Genomic DNA, 23799 nt, shown 5'->3' with positions numbered 1-23799 from the left:
GGTATGAACAAGAAGATGAGCAAATATTTATGCCAAAGAAGTACAAATGCTTGGCAGCAACAAGGAAATTAACTTTCTTTAGCAGTTGAAATATTCCTCGCAATCTTTGCCCTCTGCCCAAATGCTTTTCTTAGCAGAAAAAACGTGTGTGTAAAGATTGTGTGTCTGAAGACAAAGAATTGATTCAGAGGAGCCTATCACACTGAGATACCGATGCTGGGACTGCAGTACTGAGTACAGCGATTTTTTTTTTCAGAGCCTGATCAGCTTGTTTCTACGAGAGAAAATTCAAGACTGTCATGAAAAAGTATGACTAAAAGACATAAAAGAACCTCCGTTGTCACTATGGGGCTTCCTGGAGAAAGAAAAGATGCAGAAAGTGTAAGAAAAATGAAATCCAGAAACAAAGGAAAAAAAAGACAAGAAAAAATGAAAGAAAAGGCCTCTGTGTCTCTGACAGAGAAAAGATAATGCTTGTGTGGGCTGTGTTGCATCTGGATTCATGGCACATTCTCCCACTCTTATGTTAATTTTTTTTTGCATAAATCAGAAGCAACTAATTAAAAAAGAAATATTTAATTCTGACATGTTCTTTGAACTGGTGTTCCATCTGGTTCTGTTTGAATAGTAAAATCTGCTGTAGTTGTAAAAATTGGCAAGCAGCACTCTGGTAAAGAGAAACAAAAGAGACTCAGTACAGCAGGTTAATACACTAGCATTTCAACTTGAGACATTTCCAGAATTCAGCAAACCAAATCGCTCCAGTATGGAAACTATAGAGATCAAATGCGAAAAGAGAAGTGCTGCAAGTGGGCTGGGAGAAACGCTGCCACTGGTACACATTATCTTGGTGTGGTATTTTCAGCATGGGACTTGGAAGGGGTCTGTTTAAAAGCAGGGGCAATGCACTGTTCCCCTAGAAGGGGCTGACTGTGCTGTCGGGTGGTGACGGAGAGTGCTCCTGCCACTCTTCATTCATTCCAAGCTGCACCTGACATGGTGTTGTAGGGCTCTGATGTAACACGATCGTTATTCAGAAGACTCAGAAAATACCCTCTTCTTAATTTATTTCCTACTTCAAAACTGCTTAAAACCTGAACACCAAGGTACGATAACAAAGAGAGGAAAATGTAATAGTATTGGGATTTCTATAGACTCTGGGATCCAAGTAATCAGTATCTTGTGCCATTCAAAACCTCTCTGTAGCAATGGAGAGAAAGGCTGATTAACTCCCGGTGCCTTAGAAAAAAGATTGTTTTACGTCTTGCAGGAGCATATCTTGCTGTGAAATATTACTTCTTTAAAATGAAAACCTTTGCTTCAGCACTACATTAACTTGCAAATGGATAACCTAAGACATTTACAATGACTTGGTCAAAAAAAGAGGAATGTGAATGGCCCCTTTCTCCAGCTAAGATACTTAGGAACCCTTGCTGAGCCATAAATGAGTCAGGAACGTAATACTTTTAATTAACGTTTTCTGAATACTTATTTGTAATTTACATTTAATTTTAAACCTGAGCTTAATCCTCTGATCTGGAATGAAGACAACTATTTAGTGCAGTTTGAATGTAACCTTCCCCAGTTTCTGTTAGAAACTATAGAAAAGGGAAACTCTATAGCAATACTTGCAGAACCACTCTTTTCTGAGAGAGGGACATAATTGTAGGACTTCTTTTTCTCTCAACTGTACCAAGCAACTAATGCACAAATGGGAAACAAGTAATGCAAAGCTTTTCTATCAGACTGCCTCACATATGAATGACTGGGCTCTGGGTGGAAAACACTGAATTTTATCTACAAAGCTATCCTGTAGCATTTATTTGCCTGCTACTATCTCGCTGAAATCAGGCAGAGGCAGCAAGGCTTGATCTGAAATATATTTTGGCATTTTGAATATAACTACAATATTATACACGCATAAACACATAGGAACAGACTCTGCTTCTTCCCGTTTCGCAGCATACCTATGCTAATTGTGTAGGAAGCTCATCAGTAAGGGTGTGATGCGCCATATAGAATTAAACCTCTGCTGTCTCAGACCAGATAGATCTGAATGCACAATCACAGATGCAGAGAAAGTGCCTCTGAAATCACTGGAAATTGCTACAAAGTTTAAGCTTTGAGTTTTCTACAAATACAGCAACAAAATGTGGAAAAAAATGGCAGTATCTAATATTTAATATTTTTTAAGCTTAATTTCACTGAGAATTGGAAAAGGTGTATAACACATGTCACATAGAAATATATGTATTTTCTTGCGATCAGCTTTCTCAACCAGGAAAAACGGCACAGTCTCTTTAAATCAGCCAGTCATCCACAGGAGTCTGCATTCATTTATTCTCTGTTAAATGGAACTGTCAGTTTTGTTGCACCAAAATTCGATTTTCTATTTCATACACATTGTGTATGATGATTTTAATTTACTACTGGGTCACCAAACAAGTCACTGCTTTTTTTTTTAATACGAATTTCTGCTACTTTCTAGAGAAAATGTCAGGTAACTGCGGTCAGATGGTGTGCTGAAGGTACCATAAATGCTCAGAGAAAAGGGAGAGACAGGCTATGTGTGCCAAGATCATCTTGTTTGGTACATTTCTCATAGCTTCAGTTGTGGATGAAATCCCTCTGAGGTGGGAATCTGAAAGACCTGATTGTGAGTGCAGTGCTTTTGCCTTTGGAGGAGTACAGGGACAGCAGAAGGGATGTGCAGGCTGGTGACCATCCAGACAAAATCACAGAATCATTTGGGTTGCAAGACCATCTGATTCAATTCCCCCAAAGTGGACAGGGACATCTACACTAGATCAGGTGCTCAGAGCCCCATCCAGCCTGACCTTGGGTATCTCCAGAGACGGCACATCCACCACCTCTCTGGGCAACCTGTGCCAGTGCCTCACCCCCCTTATTGTAAAAAATATCTTCCTTATATACAATCTAAATCTCCCCTCTTTTGGTTTCAAACCATTTCCCCTTGTCCTGTCACAACAGACTCTGCTGAAGAGTGTGTCCCCTTCTTTATTATAGACCCCCTCTGGTGCTTCCCCTCTGGTGCTAAAGCAAAGCACCAGGAGATTGGTTCCTTTCCAGCTCTGCCCTTCTCTCAGCACAGCCTGCTCAGACTTCTGGGATCTCATTTCCAGGGTTCCTTGGGCCAAGGAACGTGCCTGGTTTGTGTACTCCCACCCTGTCTCTCTAGAAGTTGCTCTATCTCCAGCCATGCAAAGGGCAAAGCTATTGATTTTTAAGTGCTGTGACTTTGTAAAATAAACACAGGATGTATTTTTTTAGTTAAGCATATCACTGAAAGGGGGAAAACCAGGATGGACTGTTAATTTTTACAGCCTGATAACAGCATTTTAAAATTATTCTATGCTCTGTCAGCCTTTCAACCCACAGTCTGAATTTAATAGGATTTGCAATGGAAGATCTGCTGCTCCCTGTGTTAAGGCTGAAAGCCACCACAGTCTCCATTTCAATCACCTCTAACCTAAATATGACTAGTTAAAATATGCCCAGGTTTTATAAGCAACACGACAAATTAATCTTATCAGCAGCTTCAAAGGATCAACACCAGAAATGAATTTGGCCCAAAGTGTTTAACGCAGGAGGCTGCAGAGAAGAGAAAGACCAGAATGCACAGGTACCACCAGCTGCTGGGAGCTGCGTGCAAACAGAGCTCCAAGGAGGAGTCATACACTCCTGAAAGCAAAGGAACCCAACTTCAGCTTAACAATTTCTTGACTGTCAGCTGCGCTTTCTCTGCTAGTAGGCTTTGTTTATCAGACAGCTGTGAAGTTTGCAGTGATGCCTTTTTAAAGAATTTTTTAAAACCTTGAACAAAAATGTTAGAGGTGAAGCAAAAAATGGAAGTATCTCTCTATTGAAATATACAATCTTTTTTTTTTTTTTTGGTGGGAAGAAGACAAATTGCTTTCTGAAGGGAATCTATTTACCACTTGGAAGAAATCTAATTTATCCTTCCACTTTACCTATTTTTCTACTGCTGTGAAAATGTCACCGAATGGGCAGAACAGAATCAAACTGGGACAGAGAAGCAGGAGAACACAAGGGCAGGAGAGGCAAATGGCAGAAAATCCAGAGTGTGGATGCCGGGATGGGGAAAGACCCACAGGACTCATGAACTCTTCAGCTTCATACTGCCGTGCAGGTGTGGAAAGAGTGAATAAAACCACACAACCGTTTCTGCAAAGCACTCAGCAGTGCGCCTATCATCTCCAGCCCTGGGTCAGCCCTGTGAGAGCAGAGACCTTTAGCTCAGTAACAACTCTGCTTATTATAACATGCCTCAGCTGCGTGTTCCTACCCAAGACTGTGTTTTTAGCCACTACGCTTAGTCATTTAACTTCTAGCCTTGAGCTCTGCTTTGCCTGCAGTCTGACACCTGCCTGGTCTTGTAGATTAATTTATTTCTGCTGGACTCTGAAAAAATCTCCTTTTGAGATACTTTCCCTCACCTCCGCACAGAGCATGGGCTTGGAGGAACAGACGCATTGCAGTGTGGGGTAGGCAAGGCTGCCTCAGCCCACATGACCTCTGCAGACCCTCCAGGAGAGCTCCCCTGCCAAGCAGAATGGCACAACCAACTGGTTTTTTTGCCCTCATGGCAATTAAAAAAAATCAGTGAGCAACAACAAATAGTTTGAGTCAAGCTAAACACATGAACGTGGTGAATGGGAAAAAAAAAGAGAGAAGAATCATTCTGTTCCAAATGTTTTCAAGTGGCTTTAATTTCTGTGAACGAACGTAGAAGGAAAACATGCTTTCATTAAAAAAAAAAACATTTAGTTGAAAAACATATTTAAAGGTTTTAATTTCTTTGCCTCCTGGAATGAACTATTTTGTGAAAGTGAGATAAATTCACAAAATTATTTTAGTAGCTGCTGATTCAGTGCTTTTGCTGGACACATTTTTAATTTGCTATCTCAGCTCTAAAGGGCCATCTGTCTTGCAGCCATTGAGGGGATGTAGGGCTGGACTGGGAAGTGGATGCATAGGTAATTACGGAGTTACATACAAACTACTCAGATCTCTGCATAATGGATCCCCTGAAAGAAGTGCAACTATTATAATGATTAGGCTGGTAGTGGAGACTCGGAGGGGCTCTGCTTCTGCTGCTCCTCCATATGTTGCATGCAGGATTGCTCGAAGCCACTCAAGACTCCCCTCTGTAACAGGGCTGATGCAGAAACATGTCAGTGGGATGTAGCAAGGCTTTTCCTCTAAACAGCATTTTGCACCTGCACTTCTGGAGCAATAAGGCTGCCAGCGGTTGCACACAGCACTCTGAGCATCCCTTCAGCCTCCCCAGAGCGATAAATCTATGGCTGGGAACTTTCTGGTACTAAAATAGCTCTTAAAGCACTTTGAATAATCAAAAAAAACTTCATACTTTGCAGGGCCCTTTTAGTTCTCCCTCTCCCTCTTGTCTAATTTCAGTACTTGCCTTTGAGAAACTGTACCATTTATTCCCATGTCACAGTAAATAAAGGTACGAATGCATCCTGCTGGGTCAATTAACCCTGGTTCTGCACTGTGTCACAGTCTGTACTGGCTGTGATTTCCAGAAAGGAATATTCTTTTGTCATTCTTTGCCCATGTGCAAACGTATGTTAAGACTATAAGATAACTGTAACACTTTTCCACATAAAGCTAACTCTGCTTTTTATAATTGCTGGAGTACAGTTACGAACTGTAAAATGACATGAACCAAATACACGACTTGTATTCTGAAGTGGTAGGGAAGGCAAAGGACTGGCAGGTTTTGTGCTTTCATGTCAGTGTGCTCCCTAATGATGGGCAAGTCCTGACATGAAGCCTCTGAGCCTCAGCTCTCAGGCAGTCCTTCAAAGGCTAGAAGTGGGTTTCCCAGGTTTCCCAGGTTTCACGTTATTCTATGCAGAAATACGATGTACTTCACCGCAATATCAAACTCCAAAAGAAGAAGAAATAATATCAGAGAAAATAACAGGCATTGTTGACTTGCACTTCCTTGAGCTTTCATGTGAAATATTTAGATAAGCTTGCTCAGGAAAGTCAACCTGAGCAGCTGCCTGATGTAAGAATAAACCTGTTAATGAAACAAATGTGCTGTGCAAAAGCAATATATAAATACTGACTGCATTTTTAAGTGAATACCTGATAAGGAAATAAGCTATGACACAGATGAAAGGTCGAGACACCAAATGATAAACTGCAATTATTTTCAGAAGTGCTGCAGGAATAAATCTGTATTAATCTATATACCAGTTTACATCAATGATGCATGTTTCTGGGTTTGGCTTACAAAGGAGCAAGTAATAAAGAAGGTAGGTTACTGCAAATTTAAAGGAATGAAGACAAATGTGGAAGAGAAATTCCACCTCAGAGGTCCCTCTTATTCTGGTGAAGCAGTGTATACATGGAAGTGTTTTAAATCAATGGAAGTATATTTTCCTTGCATGGGAGAGTTTGTGTTAAATAAACAACTGATATTTCAATCAGTGGAGGCGAGGGGATCCCCCAGGTTGCTTTGTGAGGAGGCCCGTTCTTGCTCCAGAGACCTTACTGCTGCAGGATGGAGAGGGATAGTTTTACAACGAGTTGGCTGCTGTTTTTAGGGCCAGCTGGGCTGGAGGATGGCCCTGTGTAAGGCTGGGTGCCCGAGGCATGATGCTGGGAGGAGGTCTGGGCAGCAGGCTGGGGTCTGGGTGGCAGTCTGGGGTTTGGGGGCCTCTTGGGCCAGGCCTGCTCCCAGCAGGCCTCCAACCTGGCCACCTCCACCTCATTCCATTGCCCCGCTGGAAAACCTAGCAGTATGAATTTGGGTTGGATTAGCCATTTCTGTCATGTTAGGCAGAACACACAATATGGAATTCATCTTAGTGTATGGCCCTGTGTCAGCTGCAGAATGATAGATAATACCCAATCCAGAGTATAATTTCTATTTATGTTAACCCTCTGTTAACCTTTCGGAACAAATCTGAACTGGCAGAGTGTATTTATACCAGATGAGTGCCTTTTGTCTTATGGCTGCAAAGTTTTGATCTGGTTCTAGATTCTTAAAGCTGGATTTATGGTTTTGTTGAACTCCAGTCATAATAAGAACTGAAGATGTTGTGCAAACACATCTTTGCTATCCGGGCAAGCTGGAGGTCAATGAATGACAAATTGTGCCACCCAGAAACTATTATCCAGATTGGTGGGAGCATAAGGATTCGTGCTATAAGCATTAGGAGAAACATTTTGTTAGAAAGCACACAGATGCTGCAATAGAAGTACCCAGAAGGTGTTGCTCCTTGCGGGTTTGAAAACCCACATCATTATAAGAATTGATGATTGCACAGGTTCCAGTGACCCTGGTAACAGGCAATCAGTTTCCCTTCAAAACCACACACACATGGGGCTCAAGTGTCTGCTTGCAGCCCTGCCCATGTGGGCCACTGCCACCACCCATATGGCCTGGAGATGGAAAGGATTACCATGCACAGCACCTATGGCTCCTGCTTGAAGGCTTCAAAGGTAACACACAGAAAGTTCCCTAATTGCAAAGATTTCACGTGTTGCCTTTTCAGATGTGCATAAACATAACTGCCATTCTTAAATGCAAACATTAAATCTACTCTGTAAAAGCACAATTACTGCTGCCATGGCAGAAATCAGTTGTCCCTTTTGAAGGAATGCCTTGAAAATGCAATCATAAAATCCCTGCACGTTATGGATTTCATTAACATTGTACTCCCCTAGGATTCCCAATTGCACAATAACAGCAGTTCTTTAAATTTTAAATACCACAGACAGGAACAGTTTCACTAAAACCAGATGTGAAACCTTTGTGCTGGCCTTCTTACTGGTTCTAAGCACTGAAACTGGCTGGTAATTGATACCTATTAACATGTTTGTTGTTCAGATTACAGAAACGGAAACACTATACTATTTTTCCTGTGAAAGGATACATTAATGAGGGACAATGACTTACAATGCAATGTCAGTACCCTGTTCTTGATTAAATTAAAGGATTGTTTTTATTTTTTATTTTAAATTATGCTATTTCACACTGTTGGGCAGCTGAGTGTATAAAACCTAAGCGTAATAAACAGGGATGTTTAGCTTAAGTTTGAAGGGCTAATAACATTCCATATGACAATAAACTAACTTTACGCTTATTTTTGACAACCTTTGTCTCATGCATATCTTTATTCGTATTAGAAAATCCACAGACTTTATTAGTGTGATTTTAAAGAAGAAATTCAATCTGGAGTGACTGTTTCTGATTATAGAATCACTCCAAATCTCGAGTCAGTTGAGTAATTTTAAGAAGTGTGTTTGAGGGTTTAAAAAAATGGAGAAGGTACCGTACAGACTGATGGTATGACCGTGCTATTGATATTTTGAATCTAAGCTTTGACATTTATTTCAAAACAAGAAAGGAGTGGACAGACAGCTTTCATTTCGCAGAGCCTGGCAGGCAGCACTCAGACGCACCCAGGAGCTCGTGCCTTGTCAGCCACAAAGGAGCCACCCAGTTTTTCTACCAAAGAATGGATTTCACGTCCACAGATGGAATTCATGCAAATCCATTGCTAACAGCAAGCCAAAGCTATTTTCCTAATTATTTTCAGTGAAATGGTCCAAAAGACGTCAACACCTCAAAGGAGACAATCATATCGCATGCCCTCTAGACGTCCTCTGTAGATACCAATCTCCCTTTGCTGATACTTAACTGAGGTTTTCTGTTTCTTTTGTCTTAGCAAAAACATTAACCTTGAAGGGAGGGGTAAAAGGACGGGAAAGGAGAACTATATTTCCCTCATACAAAGAATGATACACTAAGGAAATTAGTACTTGGAGCTGAATTTTCAAGCCGTTTTGCCCACGTATAATTGTACATATCTCAAATATATGCCCTAGTTGTATATGCATATTGGCAGTTCAAAGGCAGACACTGCTACTTAACCAGCTGTAGTGTGTGCAGGTATGGAAACCAGCAAACGTGAACTGATTAATGAATAGTGATATACGTAAGATCTCTAACTCTCAGACAATGGCATACAGACAGAAATTTTCAGTTTAAAAGTTCCAAGTTCAGTATTGTTGTATACTTCAGCTTGTTTTTTTTCCTGCTGAGTATTTTCCAGAGGTTTTGCACTGTGCTACAAAAATCTATTTACGTTGGACTGCACAAAGCAAAAACTTCAAGTAAATGACTAATTTACAACAGCATACAGAACCACATAGAACAAAGTGATCTCAGGCCTTCATATAAAAGTGCCTTCCTCCTTTTAGAAAATGTTATGATTTTTTTTTCATTGGGTAATTTCAGAGTGTTTTATTAGTTGCATGTCCTTGGCTGTTTGTCTGTAAGCTCTATGGATATGAACATCTGTTCCTGCAGATATTTGTGGAGAGGAAACATGGGCTTTCATTACTATATCCAGATACAAACTCGCAATACGCGCTTACTGCCAATGGCATCAAGCCTTTGTAGATGGCTTTTCCCATGCACAAGGACACTGTTACAAGGAGCTTGATGGTCTGAAGTACTTAACACCCACCTTAAGATTGTCAATTAACTTTAACAGGAAAGCATCTAGAATGCATTTGGAGGTTTGAATTATCGATGAGTGCTGAATTAAACAATAATAATTATAATAATTCATATTCTCCTCACACAAATGGAACCAAAGATGCGTTAAGTCATTGTACTTTGAGGAAGGCCAGAGGATGGCAAGTTCCCAAAGTATGGTTGTTTCTGCTATGCAGACAATGAATGGTAGGATGATGAGATGTTACACAGGATGAACAGAATGATTAAAAGTTCTGCAACACGTGTAAAGCACGCATATTCAACAAGTGAATCTCCAACAAGGGTTCTGTAGGCTTGGTCCTGCAAACAAGACCCATTTCTGCTGTGAAAGCTGCTACAGTTCTGGCACAAAGTCTGCCTCAGGGCTGCTTGTACTCTCATTACGGCTTCTGGGTACTGGAGAAGATGTCCTAGGGCTAGAACACTCAGGCAAATGGTTCATGCTGCCTTTTCCAAACCAGGGGCTGGGTGAAGTAGGTGGGAACTGTGGCACAGAAATAACCACCAACTTCTTGACTGATGGGGAAGCTGAAAGCAGCATAAAGGTGCTCAAAATTTTGTTTGGTGATTGTTTCAGCCCCTGAGCACTCTGGTTTATGGCAAAACACAAGGGAGGCAGAGAAATTTCTGGTTAGGAGGCTTGAGGTACCCTCTACTGTTTTAAGCACAAATCCCATATTGGCTTGGATTCTGTTACGCATTTGTTATTAAAGAAGTTAAAAGTTAAAAAAGTCCTTTGAAATTTTTTCTCACAAAGACCTAGTTATAAGTGAAAGGGTTAAGCTATACATATATATGTATGTAGTCACCATAAGTTAATAAATAAGATATAGAACACATGAATGAGATTTGACAAGCTTTCTTGTTTTGATTATCCACTCATAAATGCGTAAATGACAGCAGAAAAGAAGGAAATAAAAAAAAAAGTGGTGGCCCTCTGACCAGATGAAACACATAGACTTTGAGTCCGATGAATTCCATCCTTCTTCTACATGCATTCCATGGATTTCAAGTGGCAATGATTAATAACAAGCCTAGCACTTAGATAAGACTGGGGAGATTTTAATATTTATTCCTAAGTAAAGAAGCAGGATCAAGAGATTTTTTTTTGCTGCTCTGAAGCCTGATTAGGTCCATCAGCAAGAGCTCAGGATGTGTAGGGGCCCCTTAGCAGGACACCTGAGAGTCCCATTGTGTGCCAAGGATCAGAAATGAAAGATTTCCCCTTCTTTCTCTCCTTTACTAACTACTACTTGACATGTTTTTAAGCTCTCTTCCAGACAGCAAACCTCACAGGAAATACTGATGTGAACATTCTTATTGATGGCTAATGAGACCTTTTTTATATGTCAGTTAGCAGTTTCCTACAGAAAACAACAGGAGCAGGAGAAATGTTTCAAGTGCATGAACAAACTTTCAATATTTGCAATATTCATCTAACATGCATGAATCTCTCTTTTTTTTTTAACAAAAGAAACAGAGACTAGATCATAACCTAGAAGTGTAAGTCAACCTACGTAATCAAGATAAATCAGTATTCTTCGCATAATGATATAAATACTAGTGTGTTACTATAGGTTGTCATTTGCATACAGTAACTCATATGAACAATTTTAACCTGTTCAGGAATCATGCACCATTAAGCTAAGGACCTGGTAGTAATTAGCAACAACCTTCAGTGGACCTGCTGAACTTAAGGAATCTCTTCGTGGGGACAAGTGTTTGCAGGATTGCTATTACGCCTGTACTGACAGAGCAAAGCCAAGGCAGGCAATCTTGCTAAACAGCGCTATGTTTAAGGATGTGGACGAACTGCTACTAGACAGAGACCAATAAACTCACCTTATGTTTAAGATATTCTAGAAGGAACCTAGGTCTTCTGAGGTGAAATCTGAGTGCATGAAAACACCACCCCATATTAATGCTTAACTATAATCAGCTTGAGACATAGCACATGCTCAGTTTACTGGGACATTCCACTTTAAGTGCATGTTAAACTAATATTGACTTTTCCACTAAACCAAAATCTGCTATTTGTGCCCAGAAGACTGAAAAACAATAGACGCGGGAAGCAGAAGAATTAATCTGCCTGACCTTCTCTTTTTTTCATACCTTTGGGAGTCAGGTTTTTTTTTGTGTTTAATACGGAATGTGAGCTATTCACTTGCAGTGATTCTTAGGTTATGTAGAAGTACTTTACTGTATTATTTTACTTTTTCTTTTGCATTCTCCACATTCAATAAACTCCAGAGGGTATTAATAATATCTTTGAAGCATTATATTTTTACCTGTATCCATTCTTTGGTAGAATCTTCCCCTGGGGTCCATCCATTTTCAGGATAATTTAGCCGGGACCTTTCTGAAGACCAGATAGTGCTGTACTGGGAGGAGACAGTGATTTGATCAGAGTGAATTTCTCCTGACTCCATACCTAGTGGTTCCATGCACTGGAAATCTGAAGAAAAATAAATTACCATCATTACTATGGTCAGGTTTTTGAATTTATTTTTATGTGACTTTGAATTCTTTAGCAACTTTAAGTGAAGCAGTATGGCACTTGTGGTGCCATTCTTAATATTGTCATTCAAGTTGCCATGGCAATTCCTACAATAATAATGCTATACAAATATTTTTAGACCAGCGTTGTAGTCACTTCAGTATAGGACAATAGAATTCTCTTTTCTAGGGCAGCACAGGCACTTCTGTAGATTCATAATATAAAACAATGTGTGTTCAACTCATAATTATGCACAAAGCCAGGAAAGACAAACTAGATGACTGTACAAAATTATTCAATTTTTGAACTACATATCTACTCCAATACAAGAAGTATAAAATGTTTTAAAATGTTATTAGAATTGCAGCTGTTCTCTTTTGATCCCAGACACTGGAAGGAAACAGACCAACAGAACTTGAATCCAGTTCAGAAGAGCATTGACACAATGGAATTACCACCTCTTCTGCAATGTGCTGTATTTTAAATGAATTGACCATCTCCATCCAGACTCCTTCTATTGACACAAAAACTACCTAGATAACTCAGAATCAATTGACAATCTAGTCAATATAGAGAGTTCAAAGGTTGATAGTGCATGGAGTCTCAATTTCTCGCTCACCCTTCAGAAAGATACTACCGTTGAAGCAACAGAGGCTAGTGGCTTTAGACGGATCCTCACACACAGCTGCACACGGACCTCTGTCAGAGGTTTACCATACTCATTGTAAGGGCACTAGGAAAGAACACGTGCCTGGATTACAGTTTGGGAAATTAATAATATATTAATATTATTCATTCCTTCACGGGTAGCTTAAGATAAAAGGCCAGCGTGTGAATCTGAGCAAAGGAGCTGTATTTCTAACAGACGAGCAGGTACTTAGCCAAAGGTTTCAGAACTACTAGAGACTGCTGGCTAGATTCAGTACTGAATTCAGGACTGAGAAGCACTTTCATGACAGTACGGGAAGCCTGCTCTGCTGCTGCTTCTGATTAATCTCATACGTTGAACAAATGCAAACTTGAGCTTTGAGAGGTACGGCTCACTGCTTTTGGGCATTGGACCTAAAGAGGAGGATAACTGAATTATCAGCTTTGCTGGCCAAATCACATTCTCTGTGGTGTACCACCCACGTCCCCCTTTCTGTTCTGCTTCAGAATATTAGAGACCCTGGGTGAAGTACTGAAACTGAAGTATGTTAGGGTAAGTCTTCTTAGGTAAGACTTCTTACATTAGTGTAAATCACCTTCTGCTTGGAATCAGAAGGCCACTACAAAGGACTCACAACATGGTAGGTCAGAGTCATATTACAATATCTAAAAAGCAGGCGTCCAGTTTGATGGATGCTTCCCCATCCATGCCAGCTGGGCATGTCCAGTTACCTCCTGCTGGCTATGCATGTACAAGGAAGAAACTGAAGATGAAAAAGCAGAGAAAAGCTGGGGAGAAACAGGAATAATTTCTGTTTACTGATTTTTCCTTTGTTCCTTCTTTGATTAAACAACTACATCAACTCTGAATCTGCTCAAAACTCAGTCATAGAAAGGAGAGAGTTTGATTTAAAGCGTGTATTTTATCATCTAACAAAGCAAGGAAATCTGCAAGGACATAACATAACATAGCCCATTATTTTCCTGCATCTCCCTCACTTGGTTTCATTCTCTGTCCAAGCAGCATGAAAATGAGGCAACTGGGAGAAAAATAATAGGCAGAGAACAAAGCTTAGGTAGCTTATGAAATGGTTTAACAAGAGCACATATATTAAATGGGTTCTTTTTATTCAAGAAATTGATCATCAAAGCTTATTCCATGTAATAAAAGAAGGCTTTGGATAGTGCATTCATTGTACATGTTTCATTGTTTTAGTGCAACTGTTCAATTGCTCTGCATTCCTATGTTTCCTTGGTCAGCAGAGTTTTTCATAATTGTTCTAACTTCCTGGAAATACTGAGGAATAAAGCTGTGAGAAGAATCCTGCTCCTTGCCCATTTTTTCAAATGGTAGCTGCTCTTAAAAAAAAAAAAAAAAGGAAAAAGCAAAAAAGCAAAACAGCAAAACAGAACCAACCCTCCCCCATCATCTTATTTATTTAAGGTTTCTTTAAAGTTTCATGCAACACCTGGTGTGCAAGAAGACATAACAGAGAATATTTTCCAAGAAGCTCTGCAGGATGCATGAATACTGACCTTCCGATACACTGCTCTGTGACACACTGTAGTTTGCTGAAAATCCCTCTTTTGCTATTGCACTGTCAGTGTAAAATACCATTGAAAGAATCCCTGTTGAAGAGCGGACGCGGCCTGGGTTGTTCTGCCCACAATAACGCCCTATGTGAGGGCCAACTGCAAAGAGACAGAATACAATCATAAACGAGCGCTTCTACTACAACAATAGATGACACTACAATAGCCTCCTGAAGAGATTTCCTCAGCAGGAGTAAGTGAAACTCCACAATAGTTTAAAATCACAGCCTCATCAATAACTTAGAAATGAACAATAAATTGCTTATCCTGCCCCGGCAGTCTTACTTCTAAAATGTTCCAGATAGCACTCCATAAAACCTCAGAAAACATAAAGAATCAGGATTTCAAAATGTGTCCTTTAAAATGTACAGAGAGGGTAATGACGCACAAAATTACATGTACAAAACAGCAGAAGTACTTTCCAAAGTGTGATTGAAGCACCTATTTATGACAAGGACATTGGAATGACCTGATTTGCCCATGCAGCCTACAAGATGCTGAATGCTCTTAGCTCTGGTAAAAGTTCAGACGGCATCTTTCAAGATTTATGCTCAATACTGCAGGCAATCTGTTAATTTTAAAGCAAATTTAGAAAAACGTTTTTGCACTCACATTGAGGCAATGACCAAATTCTCTTTTCCCCTTCCTATTCAGACCTTCAGCACATCCTCATGGATCTTTCACCTATATGCTCAATATTAAAGAATACTGTAGAGGAATTCAGGTGGAAAATATTAATCCATTCAATAGTGCAAAGATTTCTTAAGCGAGACTCCATGTCACAGAACAAGTACACATGCATGATCTCTTTTAGTGTTCATAATTTATAAACTGGTTCCTGATATGTTTTCTGGCCTTCCTATGCAGGGAGATAATCTTTTCCCTTAATTATGCTGCTCAAATCACAACCAGCATATGCGGTATCTTCTAACTCTTAAGCATTCACTACAGAAAGGTCCCTAGGCTGTTGAGTACTGACACATCTCTGCCTACAAATAATAAGAACTGATAATGCTAAAACCCATGCATGGAGTCAACAATAAAAATAATCGTAAGAAATCATTCTAATGCTTACACCACTGGCTTTCTAGACTTAAATTAACACCTTGTCATTTCTTTAGGAACTCCATTTAACATTCAGTTTAAATTATAAAATGTTTATATATCCTAATTATTCACAGTTCAAAGAAAATCCTCAGTTAACATCATTTTGTAGTCACTTGTTGGCATTTTTCAACAAGTAAAACAGTTCCAGCTTGGAATAACTTTATTTTGTAAGCTACACATTTTCTGTAAGGCTCTTGAGTTGCCAGAAAGAGGGAGTTCATATGATATAGCTCTTGGTGCCAGCATATATATTTCAATCCATATTCTGGCCACAGTCTTCACTTGCCTTGGCAATCCCAGGGCATTTTGAGTACCTGCCAGTCCAGCCCTTTTTCATCAGCATTGTTCATCGTGGTACTGATAGACACAAACACCCTGTACAGCACGAGTTGGATTCCCTCTCATTCTAGAAACAGTAAAGCTTTACAGTTCTATTATTTGGAGTGAGGAAGTTGTTTTGGAGTTACAGTTACTGGCTTTTTAAAAAAGACAAAATAATACCCCACTTCAGGCTCCAACTGTGGCAGCTGTGGTATATATATTTTTAAAAATTTTGCATGTACACATGGCTCTGGCACTGCTCTTTCCTGTGATGGCCTTTTGACATTACAGCTGCTGATCTTGCACTGAATTGAAACAAAATAGGGAGGATAAGGCCACCATGTTAGGGCACTCTGAGCCTCCCTCCTCCCACTTCCTGCAGGAAAGCCTCTTTGAAATGACAAACACAAGAGAACTTTGTTTAAAGCAGACAGGCTTTAAGAGTCCCCATGACTCACTGGTTTATAATTTTTAAGACACATTCAATAATTCTGCATTTCAGTCTTCTGCAAATTGGCCCTGTTATCACAGTGCTATTCCCTTTGCTAGCTGTGTAGATGAAGAGGCAAGAAAACTTGCAGAACATGACAAAGAGGTATTGAATTTTTTGCACAGCATGTAAACCTTAGTGTTCGGAGCTAATATGGTATTGATCTAAGCACAATTTGATCAAATAGAGATTCTTACTCTTCTTACATAAATAGCTAATGCACTTAAAATCCTCCTTGCTCCTGTTCAAGGCCTGATGACTTTTGAATGACAATAAATTAACAAATGTTTCAGGTGTCACCACTTGAAACAAATGCAGTCTGCGGAACACTGAGCACTCATCCACGGAATGACACTGCTGCCTGCTTAAGACTATGCCACTGTTTTTTGTGCTGTCTTCCTGATCCTTCTCTACAAGCTGAGATGGGCTTTCATAATGGACCAGATACAGCTCCAGATGGGAATTTCAGGCTAGCAGGAGCTGAAAAATCATTAGGCCCAGAAAGCTCTTTGCAGCCCCTGTCTGTAGACAATCAGGTGACTTTGCTGGCATCCCGCAGGAAGGCCTACTCCAAATGTGAGCCACTTGAAAATGTCCTCACTCAAGGTCACTTCTACATTACCTACAGAACAGAGGCATTTTTGTGAGCCAGCAACTTGTCCGCCCATGCTCTAGCTATTGCTGGGACCTTGGCATGGTATGACAGAATGGAGACCTGAGTTACTTCCAGATTAAAAGATGGAGGGCTAACTAGGAAAGCTGTTCCACAAGCTTTTGGACTAGATTAAAAAAAAAAAAAGGCAAATAAAAAAACTCTGTATTAAACTTCTAAAATATTAGACGAAATGTTATATTAACTAGCGTTTTTATTGGATTTTAAAGTTTGCCTATAAAAGTGTGCTGGTGTGCTGCGAACAGTATTTTCACAGCAGTGTGATTGTCATTGACAAACATTTGCACACAATTTAGGATGCTAAAGAGAAAACAACGGAAAAATGAGTTCTGTTCTCACAGTCCTCTAGTCATACTGAGCTTGTATACACTCATGTCCTAATGGCTTCTCACAAGAATGTAGAATGCAACCACAGCGGAGCAGAAAAACACAGATTAATAGCAACCTTCATTTGCACTGATGTAAACAACTGCAGTGAAGCCTTCTGCTTTGCTCTGTAACTCAGTGGTATTGACTGAAGCAGCAATACTTAGCCTGTGGTTCTCAAACCATATGTAAACTTCTTTAAATTATTTTTGAGCACCTAGTAGACAGTCTGTAGAGCTTCAAAGAGAGCTGCATGATGAATATGTGCAATTCATCACTTGAGCTAGCCCTCACTTTGAGTGGGCTATTTTTCTTAAAAACCATCAGTGGAGTGTTCTTGGCCAAGGCTGGCTGAGGTGTATTTGCGTCTTGGGCAAAGACATCTTTGGTATCTAGTTTATCAGTGTGAAATCACACATTTCTATTCTGTCATCTACACTCTTCTGCTCCAACTTTAATCATTTCTGTTTTCAAACCACAGCTCTTTTTCTGCACTGTATTTCCAAAATGCACCTGTAGTTCCCAAATATTCTCTGACAGAATTTGTTTCACTTCTACCTCTCTTTTAACGAAGATACCAAAGGGTGCCCTTGGCATACAGTTATGTGGAAAAAAATGCCATGCTCGAGGCATTCCTGAATGCCTACCATTCCCTTCCTGGAACAACAAAACACTTAAACTAGTGCCTAACTTCAGACCTGTAAGTGCTCCCAGTAAATTCCTTCAGAAGTCAATCTAACTGCTCACATGCTCCAAAAATAAGCACTTGTTTTACAGAATCAACTCGCAGGTACTCAGCACAGATTCCGTCGACTAGAAGGATAACCAGGGAGGCTGAGGACTCCACGATCATGACAGAGCATTTCAGAATTAACTTCTTTGTGAAGGATTATTATGGCTGCTGGAAAATTTTCTGAAGGGAAATTGTTTTCCATCAGAAAAATGTTAATGATGGAGAAGCAAAACATACATGAAAGCATATTTACTTCGACAAATTTTAGTTAAGAGAAATTATGGAATTTCTTGAAAACAGCAAATTCATCTTCTGCTGATTCCTAGTGCTTGTAGCCAATCAAACTCTAGAGTGAAAGCACTCAACTTACGGTGATTTTTATCTGCTGTGACTTAGGTTTCTAAAGCTTACAACTGACTCTGTGATTCATAGCTCCCAGAATAGCGAATGAGATAAGCATCTCCAGAATAGCATTACCTGGACCCTACAGTGGATGCCTGAGACCAGAGTGGGGTTCTGTTCTCTGCTTGGAACAGTGGGACTGGCAGTGTCTGGCTCATGGACTGACGCTTGCTTTCCGGGGAACACCTGCTTTTACAGTGGAGCGCCACCATGTTTGGGGGCTACCCACCGCATTCTGCCCTGGTTACGGACATAACTGATTTCCATCAAATTGTTCTTTGTGTTGTATTAAAAAAAATCATCATCTCTGCAAAACAGAGATGTTTCGCTTGGATCTGGGGACTTGAACTGAAGGATATACTTTTTTTAAAAAAGTTTTTAGAATGGAAGTTTATAGTAAAACAAAAGCAAAAAAAAAGAAATTCAATCTTCTTTTTTTGTGCATTTGTTTCCTCTAAGTCCAGCTGTCTGCCCTGTTATTAAAGCTAGACATCCTTCTACTCTGTTTATATAAGTGTAGTGCAACGAGGGCTTTAACCTCTACCACAACTGGGAGTGCAAGCAGTAACGCGTTACAGAGAAGGAAATGAGCTTTTTTCTGTGTGGCTGTGTCCATATCAGGAAGTAAAGGTGCCAGGGAGCACCCTCTGGACCTGTGGTCAGTGGCCAGGGACTGCTCCAGGGAGCAGACTACCAGAGTGACACAGCTTGCTCCCAGACGGCTCTTCTGCCTGAAGCAGGATTGCTGTGCTCAACGTGCCATCCAGACTTGCTACTTTCCAAACTGTGCTTGGGAACTGCTGGGGGGAAATCCTCGGCTGATGTGGGTGAAAATTGTGTAAGGGAGTCTTATCTAACATTCTTCAGAACTGCACTATTTCCATGTGGATGCAAATTAGATTTGTGTTGACTGCCTTATTATCTGGATATTCTCTTTTTGATATCTCAAAACTTTTAATTTCTATCTTCAGTTTATGGCCAGGTCATCCCAGTAGGTTCCTGCGTCAGTTTTCAGCCAAAGAGCTGAAATAGTTCTTTTCCTTCCCAAGTACTCATCCTGTGACGCATGTATCACATGTACAAACACATCCTCTCCATCTTTGTTAAGTTCAACAAGAGAGCCCGACCACTGGCTGAGGAGCATCCTACAGTGCAATGATTTAGCAAATGTTTCCTTACAGTGCCACAAACTCCAACAGTAGGTATCTAAGGAAATGTTTCTTTCTAGGCTACTAATTCAGATCAATATTTACAAACATGTAAACACCCTTACTGGATGTCAGGAGCAGTTTGGAGTTAGACAGTTTGCGAGGGAGTTGGAAGGCAGATAATGCCTGTTGTTAATTGCTCTTCAGTATGGCTCAGTCACTTTCTTGAACCAGGAAATTACTGCTTTGAAACCCTCTGACGCTAACAATAATGCCCTTTTTTTTGGTTACATTACACAAATTGATTGATTGGATCATCTTTTCACATATCAGTTGAAATCCAAGCTTTACAGGAATTTAGCTTGAAAGGATCTGGCCTATGTACAAATAAAGCTATTATTAAATGTTCCAGACATCATTATTGTATTGCTACAATACTGTTTTCCTAACTGAGGCATTAAATACTACTTGCAGTTACTGTCATAGCTCTTTCATCCCCGTTTATTGGAGAGGATTGAAAAGAGCCACAATAAACCCGTTAGGCATAAAACAAACAGGAAGAACAAATATATGTTAAAAAGCACATACTTATTTACTGCAGCATCAATAAAAACCTTAATTAAAATGATATTGAGGATTTATCTAAGAAAGCAGATAAGTTTAAATGTGTTATTAAAATATGTTCCTGAAGTTATATGTTTTCATTTAAATGAAATACTAGTGCAGCATTAGCAGTTTGTAGAAACTGACAGAAAATATCTATTTAATATGGGTTATCACACCAGTGGAAAACTGAAATATCTGTAATTAGCACCCAACACAAACAAAATCAATCTTCAGTCAATGCATTTTGTTACCAGTTAGAAAAGAAAGAAGAAAAAAGACAGCTACATGATACTTCTCTTTATCAGCCTGCACTGTACACAGAAGCAGTGAAAAAGGCATCACAAACAGTTTGACATAGATGTTTGCACAATCTGTATGGGTGTTTGGACACCCTAAAGGCTAAGCACTCAGCTTGAGAAGTCCCTTTTACTGGAAAAAACAAAAAAAAAGAAAAAGAAAAAATGAAGAAATCACATCACTATTTTATTCAGCCATCTCAGTGTTAAAAAAGGATATAAGATTGGGCACGGGGTGAAATGAGGGCTGAATGGCTCCCCAGCCTCAGCCAAGATCTAGGTATGCACTTCTCCAATTTACACAAGGTTAAGTGTGGTCAACAGATACGTGGAAAATTACTGAGATGGCAGAGAAGTTATTTCCAGTAGGGCACCAACATACCCACCCTGGCAAGTGTGCCCAGCTAATCAGAGATTATAAATTAACAAATTCAGAGAAAGCCTTTGAATTTGTTTGTACTGCTGGAAGAGAGCACTGTCAGCAAGGAACCCTGCAGTGCCTGATCACTGATGCCACATGAATGGCTAACTGGGGACTGCCCACTGACCTGGGTAATGGTTCACCGAATGTGATTCGGACTGCATGGATGCTATGTTTGCTCTGGCAAAAAAAATTCTATGCTTTGATAGCTGGTCTGAAACCTTGTACCTTCTCCAGTTGGAGGGACAGTACCTGAACTCCAATTTGTACAAGTTTTTGGAAACTACTGGACAATCCTAATGTGTTATCTGTGAAAGTCTGGGGATCCATTGTAAGGTTTCATGTTTGATTTATTTTATTGTGGAAGGTCCATCACATATTCTCTCCAAAAATAGAGTTTTTCCCCAAGCCAACTGCTCAAAATTAAACACATTTACTAAAAAAATCATTCACACTGTGATATGCTTTACTGAATGAATTTACAGAGCATTTTCCCCATTTCTCTTCAATTTAACTCATTTCACATAAATCAAACAAAGACCTCTGTACTATGGCATTTAAAAAAATGAGAATGTGCCTTCTGTGGCCCACTATGGAGTAATGGTTATGTGTATCACAGTCCATTTTTCTCTTACCGTCAGGGAATCCGTCCCAGATTTCCAATCGGTCATAGCGACAAAATGCTCCCCCTGGAGGATTTGAATCAGGTTCTAGTTCAAAGCTTTCAAATTCCAGTATAATCTCTGACATCTTTGGTGCAAAGATAATATAAGTGCATTCAAGGCTATTGGGATATTTTTCGGGGAATCCAGGGGACTTTATCATTCCACTTGATGAAGTAAAGTTTCTGGAGCATTCAGGTCCTGCAAGAGAAAGAAAAATTCACCTGGGTTAACACTATGTTACTAACAAAACAGTTAGCTGGAAAACAAATTAGGTTGCATTGTCTCCCCAGCAGCAAAGGTGGCTTTTCAGTGAAACACCTCATTTTAATTGCTTTATTAATCATTCAGGCAGCTTGTTCGTATTATTGATAGTCACGTTTTTAAAGCACAATTCACATACGCTGTCTGATCTCCAATTTTCTATTTGTATAGAACAATATGAAAACTTGTACCAGCTCTAGAAAAAATTATGACAAATACAAAGTCATGTGGGAACAATGAAAGTGTAAGCTGCAGAAATCTCGACAGAGCCCTAGAGAAATAATTATAGCCCCTTCAAGCTCAAATCTTTAAATCTTATGGCTGACAGGCTTTTATTGGTGAAGTAGAATTTTTTACGAAAGAGGGTAAGTAAATTCAGTAGAGGGAGTAGTGGTTTCAGATTCCTGGAGCACTGACTCAGTAACTCTGCCAGATGTGACCTATGCCTTCTTGACAAACTAAATGTGAAAGGTAATTCGTACATGTACCAAGGGTGAGTGACTCATTCTGAGTGGTGTTGACACAGGTGCACCAGTAAAATGTTGCTGCTAGTGCAGGCATGACAAACTGTGTGATTACAGGCGGTGTTGCTAGAAGTCACCTAATGTCAATGTTGACATGCTGGCTTTCCCCAGTGTCCCCAGCACGGCATAGCGTGCTGTCCCTAACACTGCTTTTGGTGGAGGAGACAGCTAGCAATGGAGGAACAAGGGTATGAAAAGCCAGGTCCCTGGATTTGCCTTTGTGAATACAAGGGACTAAAACCAGAGCCCATCTCTTGTCAACAGATTGTGTTTCTCCCTTGTTTATGTCCCTCAAGAATCCTCTCTGTGGATCCCACACCTGCAGGTGTGCTCTGGGTAAGCCGCAGGCTCTGCCCACACATCTTCCCACAGGGTCAACTCAGGTACCCCTCTCTCTGCCTTTTGACACTCCCAGTTTAATGGAAAGTGATTGATGGGGTTTGGGGCATCTGTGAGTGGCAGCTGACCTGGGGAGTTTGGGGAGGATGGCTCAGATGAAGCTATTCTGACATGGAGTAAAGGAAGGACTCAGGCAACAGAGTTGAGTTGCAACAGGTCTATATGAGCATGTGAGAGTGTTCAGTTTGGATGAGGATGCCCAGCTTCCTTAGAGACCGCAGTCAGTAGCCTTAGAGTATTTCTAACGTTTAACACAGATCATTGAGGGAAAACAGTCTGGCTTGTTGCATATATGCATACTCTTATTTCACCACAGAAAATGTTTTCCTTGTGAATGTGCCAAACGTATTACCCCCCACAGATTTGGCTACCTCCCAAGTAAATTCAGCAAGCAAGAGAGAGGGCTGAATGAATGTAATCAGTTCAGGTATTTTTGTCCTTCAGCAGACACTGATGGGAAATGCTTGAGCTATCACATCAGCGTTCAGAACATTTCATGGAGTATTTTGGAAGATGTAGAAATTAATGCTCACTTAACCTGACCCATTCCAGTTTGGGAAATACCATTTTGCCCACAATTAAATCACAGCCATACACATTAGCTGGATATTTCTCTCCTCTCCCCGTCATTACCTTGTCTTCTCGTCACATATGGGAGGGTTATATTCTAGTTGTTGCTCCTCACTCCCACCAGTAGCTGCTGTTCTAGGATAAAATAGCTTTGGAGTATGCCATTCATAGCATAAAGTGCTCTTTACTCTTCTTGGAATCCAATAAAAGATGCAATATAAAATGTAAGCCAGGATCATTATTGCTTTATTAAATACAGCCAAATCCCAGCTCTTTGAGTGCAGGATCGTCAGGCTCCTTACGCTCACACATGGCATCTCAGTACCAGCTTGCACTACTTTAAACATGTTTGAGCCAGTCTGGTGCAAGAAATAAAAACTGTTTTCAGAAGAGCCGCCTTACTAAAATGCCCTCCACAGGTTTTGATCCTTTATTGACACTGTGAAGAAACTTCAGGAATTAAATCAACACTGAGGATACAAGGAACTCCATG

The 23799-nt window shown here is 40.2% G+C and overlaps 1 protein-coding gene across 4 annotated transcripts in view; it reads right to left on the bottom strand.

The window, feature by feature from the left end:
- Positions 1 to 23799, bottom strand: part of NRP1 (neuropilin 1) — a 108783-nt gene that overhangs the window by 37516 nt on the left and 47468 nt on the right. For all 4 annotated transcript variants that reach the window (XM_021386104.1, XM_021386101.1, XM_021386102.1 and 1 more), the window contains exons 5-7: positions 21523 to 21750; positions 14268 to 14423; positions 11875 to 12041 (exon numbers count right to left, since the gene is read on the bottom strand). In XM_021386104.1, coding sequence (XP_021241779.1) covers positions 11875 to 12041; positions 14268 to 14423; positions 21523 to 21750 — 551 coding nt within the window. The remainder of the gene's footprint in view (positions 1 to 11874; positions 12042 to 14267; positions 14424 to 21522; positions 21751 to 23799) is intronic.

This window comes from Numida meleagris, chromosome 2, assembly GCF_002078875.1.
Source record: "Numida meleagris isolate 19003 breed g44 Domestic line chromosome 2, NumMel1.0, whole genome shotgun sequence".
NCBI lineage: Eukaryota > Metazoa > Chordata > Aves > Galliformes > Numididae > Numida > Numida meleagris.
Note: the sequence above shows the minus strand (reverse complement) of the source record. Positions and strands in the feature narration are given on the sequence as shown.